The sequence below is a fragment of the Myotis davidii genome, unplaced genomic scaffold (assembly GCF_000327345.1).
Source record: "Myotis davidii unplaced genomic scaffold, ASM32734v1 scaffold115, whole genome shotgun sequence".
Classification (NCBI taxonomy): domain Eukaryota; kingdom Metazoa; phylum Chordata; class Mammalia; order Chiroptera; family Vespertilionidae; genus Myotis; species Myotis davidii.
The window spans coordinates 2395972-2408179 of NW_006291010.1; the positions used below are offsets into that span (position 1 = coordinate 2395972).

Sequence of the window (12208 nt, forward strand, 5' to 3'; positions counted from 1 at the left end):
GGGAGGAGCCGCCCGCCACTGCCACTATGCTCACCAGCTGTGAGCCCAGCTTCTGGCTGAGCAGCACTCCCCCTATGGGAGTGCACTGACCAGCAGGGGGCTGCTCCTGCATTGAGCGTCTGCCCCCTGGTGGTCAGTGTGCGTCATAGCGACCAGTCGTTCCGCTGTTCGGTTGATTTGCATATTAGGGTTTTATTATATAGGATATTCCTATTTGCATATCTATTTTGATACATGGATTTGTTAACATTGGTTAATTTGGGAGAGAGCAACTGGGTGACTGAGGGGCTATTGTTTTGTACTTTAAAACAAAATTTCAAAGATATATATAATTAAAAATTTTAAATGTTATTTGTAGTCCTGGAGGGTGATTTTTAATTAGACTTCTGATTAGGGATGATTTTTTAAAAGCTGTCACTTGCTCAAAAACTTTCACTGAATAAAAGGATAAAGTCTATAGAGGTATACATATTCAAAATAATCAAGACATTGTTCCCACTCCAAAGGGGTTAATGGGAGGGAAAAAATGAAATTCCACAGTAGTTTCCTTTCAGGCACTCTTAGAATTTGGGTTACCCAATCTTGACAACTTGATGCTTTACATAGCAAATCCTGTTACACATAAAATGTTTTAATCATAATCTCTATATTAGAAAAACATGTCGAAAGGGGATTTGTAAAAAAATATTATCTCAGGAGACAAAAGAATGCAAATAGTCCCTTGGATGGCATCCCAGTACCAGGCTTTCATTGGTTCAGAGTAGCCCTTTGGCTTGTAAAGGCATTATCTCTAAGGGCAAGTCTCCATACCCACTGGTGTTCCCATGTTATTTGCTCTTCCCCCGCTTTTCCAAGGTCTGGACAAAGCTGCCTTTTGATCTAGGTGGCCAGGCTATAATTTATTGACCACCCTAAGTTAATAGTTAAAAGTCCCTGTGCAGAGAATGAAAAACAAGAGACTAAAGTATATTGAGTATAGTATTGTGAAAAGCACAAGCTTTTTGAACATCCTGCATTCCAAGATAAAAATAAGCCCAATTACCCTCATTTTAGAGTGAGTTACATTAGTTGGGAAGTTTTTCTTTTTTTTTTTTGGTTGTTGTTGTTATTGTTATCTGTGTGCTTTAATTCTAAGATTGCTATGTTAAATATTATTATTATCAAGATACTAAGTCATTCCTTATATAAGGTATTTGGTCTTATGAAGAGTACACAACCTCTTCCCCTGGTTGGAAATGTTTTTTCCAAAAATAAATAACATCTGACATTTGTAAAAAATAAAATTTCAAAAATAACAATAACATTTCAACTTATACACCACTTCTATTTCATCCTCTCATAATACCACACAACAGGTGCATCACCACAAGCCATGGCCTTGTGAGCTACTTGGAGGCTCCACCCAATGGTCTATCATAAGACTTTGTTGAGTTTGTTTAATCTTACTAGAGGCTTGCTTTTTAATTGAGAGGACCACATTTATTTTTTGTAAAGAAGAATTTCAACCATGAAAGGAGAGGAATCTAGGTACAAGACCCAATGTTGAGGGAAATGACAAGCTATTGGCAAAACCCAACGGGCTTAAGTATAGAGCAAAGGAGAAGGAACCCAAGGACTAAGTCCTGTGTCCCCAAGTGAGTTACTAATTCATGAATGAGTGATTACTGGCCAATAAAGAGAATGATTCTCACCAGAGAGAACCAGATAATCTGCTCAGTGATGCCTCATTTCAATACAGTGGCTGGTTATGCACATATAGGACTCTTCCCATGATCTCCTTGGTTTTACATACCGAGAGCATGAGGACAATATTATTGATCACTTTTAGATCACAAGGGTTTGTTTTGTTTTTAACTCCCATTTCTAGACTGAGAAACAAGCAGAATAAGTTACGGTATTTTACTTACAGAAAGAGCAGTAAAAACTGTGTTGATGGCACCAACTCCAATGGTTGCATAAACAGGTTGGCTGAGTCCAGCCGTCTGGAAAATGCTGGTTGAGTAGTAAAATATCTGCGAAGTGATAACAGTTTAGCCTCAATCAAGAAGCCTAGCATTGACGGCTTTAAAGCAAGAAATATTTTAAGTTGTTTGTCTTCAGATGCTTCTATGAAACCATGGTCCCTAGAAGAACTTCCTAAAGATTTCATCTGACCTCTCCTTCTAGGGAAGGAACAACCACAATTACCCTTCAGTGTTTAAAACTTCTGTTTGCTTAAAAGTCCTTTTATATTTAGCTGAAAACTCTGCATATGCATTTTCTTTGTGTTTTTAAAAAATTTTTAACACTTTTGTTAAAGTATACAATACATACATAAAAGTACACATGTCATAAGTTACAGCTCAAATAGTTTTCACAAAGTGAACACACCTGTATAATCAATACCCAGATTAGGAAATAAATCCTTCCTTGCTTTCCTAAAGTGCCCTAAATATCACCTTACATTCTCAAGGAAACTCATCCAACTTCTACCATCACAGATACATTAATTTCAGTGGTGATAGAGAAATCTTGTTCACAACCTAACAGCCTTTATTACTTTGTTACATTTTTACTTTTATAACAGCCTTTTAGTTCATTTTGTTGTCCTCCCAGCCCTGTCATTCTTTCCCCACATAACATGCCCTCTTGCTGCAGACAGGGCTGCTGCAGGAGGCCTGTGCAGGCTGGGCTCAGCGAGGAGGGGCTTACAGCACACTGCACACTGCACACTGTCCCACTATTTTTAGGCCACCCAACAGCCGCTCGTCCAGTGTTTCCTGGATGCTTCTAAGTCAGGCACTGGGATGGAAGCTAATGCAGAGAGGTTCAGAGAGATTAGGTATGGTGCCACGGAATGTACAGGCAGAGCTGAGATAGGGGATAGCAATTTGGTCTCTGAGCCCCAAAGTTATAAAGAGTATTAAATAAAAAGAAACATCAAGGACCCTTAAAAGAGGACAAAGACCGCAGCAGAACAATATTCAGCCTATGGAGTGAGGTTCACTTCACAGGCATTGCTTTCTTTGCCTCCTCTAAGTCTCTGCCCACCATTCAGTCACTCCCAAGGTGTCCTTTGTGCATCTGAGATTGGCTCACTGTAGAGGAAGCCCAATCACATTTTTAACAGCAATGGAATCAGCTTTGTCCTTTCCTTTGTTTAGTTTCTTAACCAAGAAGACTCAAGTGGTGGTTGTTGGTTCAGGACAAAGTGTGGACTTGGTTTTCCCCATCTGATGTTGACCATCACGTAGCTTTTTTTTTAAGTAGCAAGGAGAATAAAGCCACCATATGATTCTGTTAATATTTATACATTAATCCTGCTCTTAAGGTTGGCCTTTCTGAGACTTGGAGCTTGTCTCTTTCAGTGCCTATTTTAACCTCAAAAGTTTTTAACCTCTTACCCTCTTCTGCCTAAAAGTAATAATGATGCTGTCTGAATAGTTTTTACTGCTTGCTTTCCAACTAAAGGATAATTATGATAATAAAAGGAGAGATTTGTAAAAAAAAAAAAAAGAATTGGGGGGTGATCTTAAACTTACCCCATTGATTCCAGAAAACTGCTGAGCCATGTGCAGCATCAATGACACAAGAATAGGCTGTCGGTAGGCGGAATTGGTGAAGAGCTGAATTATGGAGACTTTCTGTTCACTTGATGCTTCTGACCTTTCTTTTCTCATCTCAGCGATGTCTTTGGTGACATCAACACCTCCTCTGAGTCTTTTCAAACCTGTGCCCCAAAATGATTACATTTACACAACTCAGGTAAAAAAATAATTTATATTTAGTAGGTAAACGAAAGAGCTACAGTTCTGCATAGCCTCTCTATTACTTAATAACATGCTCTATGGGAATTCTTTTTTGTTAAATTAAATCCTACTTTTTTATTTCATAAAAGCAGAACATTTGGCTTCATCTTATGATGAAGAGAACTATGGCCCTCATTATCCCTGAAGCATAATGCTGGAAAGGTCTTTTAGTAGCCTATGGTTGAGTCCAGTACTCTGCAGGTAGGCTTTTGATTTGGGTTTGAGTGAAAAATTGCATGTGCCAGTCATATTAAAGCGATCTTGCATGCTCTTCTTCCATGTAATCACTGACTTCATTTGGAAAGCAGTAGGACTGATTTCATGAGTAACCATTCACACCCACTGTTTCTCATTAGTTGATAGTTCTAAAACAATAGGTAGAAGGTAAAACCACTCATAGACTTACTTTTCTTTGCTTTGTTTTCCTCATCCAACTTGATGTAAAGGTATCTGGGGCTTTCTGGACAGAAGAAGAGCAGCAGAGACTGTAGGACAGCTGGCACAGCAGACAGACCAAGCAGGATGTGCCACAGCTCACGATTGCCCAGGATGAAGTCAAGGCCAACAATCTGAAAAGGTAGGGAAGGGATCAACCACAGAACACTTTGGATCTGTCTTCTGCAATAATCTGTCGAATAACCATATTAATGACTTAATAGCAATCCCTGACAATTTTGATTCAAGTGTGCATCAAAATGAAAACTATTACTAGTGTATCTTACCTTATCTAAATTAGGGACTATTTATTTTACAAAGAATTCACCTAGGGTTGTTTTCATGAACTCCTATGGGACATTTAGGATGGGAATCAACCAAACTTTTAACAACTTATTTGATATCTAAAACAACATAAATAATTATGCATGACTTTGGACCTTTTTTAAAGTTTTATTCTTAGATTTCCCAGAACTTAAGTAGTATGGGATTATACAGATAGAGCAATGACTCTAATGAGAACAGCTTTGTGATCCCTATTGCAGTAGTTTACCCTCTGGATAGTCATAGGTTTTGGGTTCCAAGGATTTCTTCTGAGACCACAGGGTAGAAGAGAAAGATAGAGCCAGCTTGACAAGAACTGTCATCATTTACATTCTAAATTTCCAAGTAAGACACTCAAAACAAAGGAAACCCAGACAGCCAAAAATTTGAAGTTGCTTATTCCTTTAAATCTAAATGGAATAATTTAATTTTAGAATAGCTCCAGAAGTTCAAGATTTGGCTTCCAGGTCACCTCCAGGGCCATCCCAACTGCAACTCCAAGAGGAAAAGTGAGGACTGGAGTAATAATAATTTAGCTTTGAGCTAAAATGTCTATGCCCCTATATGACCTACACTACCATTGGTGGAACTGTTTCATTTGTTTGTTTGTTTTTCTATGTTTGTCTACAGTGAGAGTGGACAGTCATGGAAGGAAAAGTTGGTTAAATAGAGAATGGTTGAAATAAGGGATGAGAGTTTTTACCTGACTAATAAGAATGCCCGTGACAATGGCCAGCTGGTGAAGAGCGCCAATAGCACCCCTGAGTGTGGTTGGAGCAATTTCACCAATATACATTGGAACCAGGCCTGAAATTAGCCCTGCATGAGACATGAACATAAATGTTAAAGTAAAGCCAGGACTATCTCAATAACATTAATTTGGCTTACGTATAGTCAATACTCTGATTGAAAGTCTCTTTCTGAGTCTGTTGAAAGGAAGAACCCTTGTTCTCAACCATAGACAGAGGTTATGCAAAGAATATTTGTTGATAGATTCCAAATAAAGTTGTAGTTGGATATAAGAATAGAAAGAAATTGTTAGTCAAGTATTTGGCGATTATTTATTGTCTTATTCAATTTTTAAAAAAATCTATTTTGTTAGTATATAGCTTACATTATAATGCCTTTAGATCTCAAGAAAAGAGAATGAATAATGTGATAATATTCTTTTTTAAAAATATATCTTATTGATTTTTTACAGAGAGGAAGGGAGAGGGATAGAGAGCCAGAAACATCGATGAGAGAGAAACATCGATCAGCTGCCTCCTGCACGCCCCACCTTGGGGATGTGCTTGCAACCAAGGTACATGCCCTTGACCAGAATTGAACCCGGGACCCTTGAGTCCGCAGGCCGACGCTCTATCCACTGAGCCAAACCGGTTCTGGCATATATTCTTAAAAAATAGTATTCTTAATCTAGACTCATGGAATTAAAGGGAATTAGAACATATCTATGCCAACAACATTACTTGATCGAGGTGAGCAATGACTTACCTACGATAACAGTGTAATAGAGTGTTAGTACGAGAGCTACAAGCTCTAGCTGAATTTCCACAATGTGGAGTTGCTTCAAGATCACTGTTAGAGTGGTGGGTGGTATAGAGAGGTGGAAGGGGGTTCTGTTTGTGATGTGCTTCACACTATATTTATAGAATTTCTTTTCAATTTTACCAAAAAAATTTTGTATTTGTTACTGTACTTTATTTTTTTAAACCTTTCCTTTAATTTTAATTTATTAGAGTTAGAAAATTTAAAACATAGGTTTTTCTTGAAATTTTCATTTTAATTTACAAATTTTATTCTATTAATCAGTCTTATTTATAACTTAATAAGCCAAAATTTTGTAAAGATTTTACACTGCATTTGCAAAGATAACATTTGTTTTTTGACATTCAATATTAATTTATATTAGTTTCAGGTGAACAGCAGAGTTGCCAAACAATTATATAATTTACAAAGTGATACCCAGGATAATTCTAGTACTCACGTGGCACCATATCTAGTTATTACAATATTATTGATTATATTCCCTATGCTCTACTTTACATCTCCGTGACTATTTTGTAACTACCAATTTGTACTTAATCCCTTTATCGTTTTCACCCAGTCCCCTCTGGCAACCATCAGTCTGTTCTCAATATCTCTGAATCTGTTTCTGTTTGGTTTGTTCCCTTATTTTGTTCTTTACATTCAACATATAAGTGATATCATATGGTATTTGTCTTTGCCTGACTGACTTATTTCACTCATCACAGTACTCTAGGTCCATCCATGTTGTTGCTAATGGGAAGATTTAATTATTTTTATGGCCCAGTAATATTCCATTGTATATATTTACCACATCTTTTTTATCCAATTATCTGTTGATGGGCACTTGGGTTGCTTCCATATCTTGACTATTGTAAATAATGCTGCAATAAACATAGGGGTGCACATATTTTTATGAATTAGTGTTTTAGATTTCTTTAGAGAAATACCCAGGAGTGAAATCGCTGGGTCATAAGGCAGTTCTATTTTGTTGTTGCTTTCATTCTATTTTTAAAAATGGAGAAAAGAGAAAGAGAAAATAAGATTTGGAACTTTTAGATAGTGTTATCATTTGCATTTTTCAGAAGAGGAAACTGAAGCTCATATTCAATTAATATTTCTAAGACCAGACAGAAACAGTGCCAGAATTGATTCAGTGTGGACCCAAAGCTCTTTCCACATGTGGATTGACTTTTCACTTTAATAAAGCTATCCTGACTTTCAGTTATTTGTTTTAACATTGAAAATAATGAAAAGAGACATTTAATTAAATAATTTTAGACTTTTATTTCAACTGGTCATTGTTGATGAATGGAATTACAGTTTTTCCCCTTTTCAGGTAAAAGTGTTATCAATATTTGATACACCATTTTGTTCCCTTGCCCCATCTCTCCCACCCCCAATGGAAATTAGTGATTTGAAATTGCTACAGTTTGGGACAATGGGTTAAAACCTTGGCTCAGAACTATTAGGGCATCACTGGTATTGAGACCTAAAGATTTGGCTGTTTTAGAGAGCGAGAGATTCTCCCTTTTGTTCAGGCCTCTGCTGATTAGTTGCCTCTGAAAATTTGAAAAGTTGTTCCCAAGAAATAATGATTCCAGTAATTTAGATGGAAACTTCATAGGAGGAGCATCCATCCTTCATTCTGAACTCCTCTATGAATTGCTTCTTCCTGATTCCTTCTCACTGTGGTCGCTGCTGCTTTAACCCTTCACCCAGCAGGTCTGAAATCTGACAGGGTTAGGCTGTATAGTCTGAAAGATGGGCCCAGTATAAATGTCTTTCCGGATAGAAGAGGCAAATACATAGGAGGCCAGATAGACTACAAAGGCTGAGTTAGAGATTCTGGATGTATAGATCTCCCACTGTCTATAGCACCTTGGGAGTAATAACAATAGCTAGAATTACTTGGTAGTTTGCCGTAGTCAGATTCTATGCTGAACATTTTACATGGATTCTCACAAGCACCCTACAAGGTAGATATTATTCTCTTTATTGAAGAGAAGGAAACTGAGAATAATTTGTGGTCACATGACTAGAAATGATGTTGCCATGGGAAAGAAGACAGCTTCACATCTCCCATTTACTGGTCCCAAACCTCCCTGACTCAGGACTTTAACTTCATGCTATTGCCTATCCCTTTTGTAGTGTCACATCAGACTCAATATATTCCCTGAGTGTGTGTGTGTGTGTGTGTGTGTGTGTGTGTGTGTGTGTGTGAGAGAGAGAGAGAGAGAGAGAGAGAGAGAGAGACTTACCACAGTAGAGTCCTGATACAGCTCTTCCTGAAATGATAAGAATGTGAGATGGTCCCATTTTCGAAAATCCCATCAAGAGAGCTCCAGCTAATGAAAGAATGTTTGCTATCAACATGGCTTTGATTCTGAAATTTTAAAAAGCAGGGATAGTAAGTTTAGCATCAAACCTTGATAAAATTACATGTGTTCAGAGCACGGTGACATTTTTACCTAGGAGATTTCTTTAATTTTGCTGAAAAGGCTAGTTGAGCGAATCTTAAACCGTGATTGATACTTTGATTTATATACAAACTGATGCATTAACAGTCAGTAATATTTATAAGGAAAGAATCTGGACTTTATGCTCCTGATCTCCACATTTTGGTGGAGATGAATCAATTTTTGATGATGACTAGTTCCAATTAAGATAAAACTCTAAACACTTTTTCAAACAGTTAATGAATTAAATTTTCTACAAGTTGATTGTTTTAAATACAATTGCCAGGTGATAGTTAAACTCAATTCTGTACATGTAATCTATGACACCTTGCTTTCTGCCCCCCTCCCCTTTCTTTCAATGGTATAGGTTTTTAGTTGATGTAGATAATGAAAGGAACTTTAAAAATTAAATTTCCTTTATTAAGAATTATTTTGACATAAATTAAAGCATACTTTTACTTTGAACTTTATCATAGAGAATTATAATTATTCTTATCTTAACATTATTTGTCAGCACATTTTCAGAATCTATGCATTAATGTTAACTTATGTAAAATATGTAAAAAAGCTGACAAGAGCAACACAAACATTTTCAAAATTAATCTTATGAAATTTGACATTTTAAGATATTTATTCCTTTTAAGTGGGAAAGTGAGGTACACTAGAAACCTTCTTCAAAGTAGATGATGATAAGGCCAATGAAATTATCTGAGTGGACAGGTATGAAAATGCCTGTGTCACAAAGAATGTAATAAGCACCTTGTTCTGTTCTATTTCAATGTTTCAAACTTTAAAAAGTGAGCTTTTTCTAAGCAAGTATCTTTAATACCAAACAGATATTTTTAAAGAGTAAAACTATGTAATCTCATACTGCAGTGATTGCCCAATAGCCATGCGATAAGCTGAATAATAAGCCCCAAGAGCCTACGTCCTGATCCTCAGACCCTGGGAATATGCTACGTTATATGACAAAAGGGATTTTTCAGATGTGATTAAATGGAAGATTTTGAGTTGATGAGGTTATCCTGGCCCAACAATGTAATCACAAGTATCCTTATAACAGGAGGCAGAAGAGAAGGTGAGGTGATGATAAAGTAGAGATTGGAGTGATGTGCTTGGAAAATGGAGGAAGGACCACAAGCCAAGGAACATGGAAGCTGGAAAAGGGCAAGGAAATGGATTCTTCCCTTGGAACCTGCAGAAGGAGCCAGCCCTGCTGACACCTGTACTTCAGCCAAGTGAAACTGAATTGGGGCTTCTGACCTCCACAACAGCAAGAAAATAAACTGGTATAGTTTTGAGGCACTAAGTTTGTGGCAATTCATTATAGTTGTAATATGTGGACATTATTAAGTACCTAAAGGCAGGGAAACAGTGATTTAGAGCTGATCAGCTGGGAGAAAAAGACAGGGTGTTGCTCTGTGAAGTGCTTTTTCTCTAAACAAGGACAGAGGGCAAGGAAACCCAATGAATTACCTTAAAAATGGTTACTAGCTAGTTAATAGTATATTCTATTGGGTGGGAAGGGGGAGGTGAGGGGAAACGAGACAAAGTCTTAAAAGAGATAGCCTGAAAAGTATGTTTGATGCCAGATTGCTCCAAAGTCCTTTTTCCTTACTACCAATGGATGCTGGAGCACTTTATATAACTTAGATTTCAATTTCTGACACAAACAACAGTGTGGTGATGGCCTGAGGGGAGGAGGAGTGGGGACTAGGTGAAAGGGGACAAAGGGAGGGAAAGTGGGGACATCTGAAATAGTGCCAACAAAAGAAAAAGAAAAAACTAACTTCTGCACAGACGTGAGAAATGGCCAAGGATAAATAATCTTAAAAAACCCCAAAATACTTCAAGTGGTTGAATCAGGGAGAATTTTTCTAAGTATATTTCTTTAAATCTCCCTCTAAATACTCCTATTAGCATAGGACTATTGCCCTTGTCCTCATCATCGACAAAGAAGACTGCATTCACTGCCTGCTCGCTCTACTGAGACATTGTGCTAAACCCTTTATACTCCTTCTTACTCCATTGGCACAATAATGCCACAAGGTAGGGATTATTAAATATATATGTTTTCCGCATTGCAGATGGGAAGAAAACGTCTTAGAGAATTAGGTAACTTACACATTTTCACACAACTATTAAGTGACAGAGCTGCGAGGTGATCTGGGTGAAACCAGGGGTTAAGGTTTCATTTTAGTGAGTTCCATTTTCCATACAAAAGAAAGAAAGCCTTCCAAGACCAGGAATGTTTGCCTCTCTTCATTCCCAGTGGTGTGGATTGCACAGACCATGGTCACCCCCATCATTGCCTTGTAATTAAACTGTAAGCCCAGAGTCTCTGGAAAAATTGACCTTGAGAATCCAAACTGAAAAATAATGGTCACAGATATATATTGGCTATTATACAATGACAAGGAAAACTTTTTTAAAAGGCAGTAATGGAAAATACATTGTTATTTATTTACTTTTAACTGGTGAAGTAATGACCCCGGCAATAAGGAAAATCATGCCATTTCTCAATGAAGCACCTCAGAAAAATGGTTATGTGGAAGAGACTGAACTCTCTAGTCTTATTTTTAAATTAAAATTTTAATTTTATGGCTGTTTTTCATGGAGAATCATTTTTTTTCTCCAAGAGCTGGAGGAAACCTCACTTTTCATTACCATGAGTTATTTGATAAATGGTTATTTGACATTGTTTTGGGGATGACCAATGCTGCTGTTAAATCCTAAGAGTTGAAAGGACATGCATTCTAGTTCCATCTCTAGGACACTGATTAAGTGTTTTAAAGTAAGTCACTGGACCTCTCAAAATCTTGTCTCTAAATGAGAGGCAGCAGGGCTTACATTTTTTCTTCAGGGATGGGAAGAAGTATAAGACATCAGTAGCTGCTGAAAGACTTAGTTTGTCCATATTTTAAATTTTAACTTAATTTTGCTTAATTTTATTTATTTTAGAAATAATGAATCTAAACACCAGTAGATTGATTAAAATGGGAGGAACTGACCATTTTCTTTCATTGTAGAGGAAAGTCCCTTTCAAATAAGAACAAAAATAAAATGTGGGTTCCCATGCTACTCAATACTTAAGGAAATTTCTTACAGTCTTCTTATTTAAAAGCTCCAGTACAAGAGAAAGAAGTTATCAGAATTTTAATAACCAGAGATAAAATTATAATTTAAAGTAGGAATTTTATGAACGAAATAAACTGTAATTCAGGACTACTAAGACATATCTTAGCCTATATCATTTACATTTTAAAGGTTTTGAATTTTCTAAATTTTCCATATTTGAATAATTATTTTTATCACTAGAAAAAGGTAAGTAATAAACAAAAGATAGATTTAAAGAGTAGAAAACAGATTTAAAGAAATAATCAGCTTATTTTCTAATTTTATTATTATTATTTTCTTTTGGGGGGATAGGGGCATCCAAAGAGCTTTAGTATGTCACATGACTAAGTAAAATGTAAGTGTAAAGGAGTTGCACTGATGTTTTCAGTCCAGAACACTTAATAGAAACCAGAGTAGAGAAATGGAGACACCATTGGCTTCATCTTTGGTTGGGGCTTGGATATAGAAGTAGCCAGCAGCTATAAACCTCTTGCCAAGTATACTGAGCAGTTGAGGGCTGGGGAATATTGACTTGATCTTAGAACTTGACTGAACTAA

The 12208-nt window shown here is 36.8% G+C and overlaps 1 protein-coding gene across 3 annotated transcripts in view; it reads right to left on the reverse strand.

The window, feature by feature from the left end:
• Positions 1 to 12208, reverse strand: part of SLC2A2 (solute carrier family 2 (facilitated glucose transporter), member 2) — a 25887-nt gene that overhangs the window by 3529 nt on the left and 10150 nt on the right. For all 3 annotated transcript variants that reach the window (XM_015564175.1, XM_006764104.2, XM_006764105.2), the window contains 5 exons: positions 8336 to 8460; positions 5251 to 5366; positions 4195 to 4357; positions 3522 to 3709; positions 1908 to 2012 (listed from right to left, as the gene is read on the reverse strand). In XM_015564175.1, coding sequence (XP_015419661.1) covers positions 1908 to 2012; positions 3522 to 3709; positions 4195 to 4357; positions 5251 to 5366; positions 8336 to 8460 — 697 coding nt within the window. The remainder of the gene's footprint in view (positions 1 to 1907; positions 2013 to 3521; positions 3710 to 4194; positions 4358 to 5250; positions 5367 to 8335; positions 8461 to 12208) is intronic.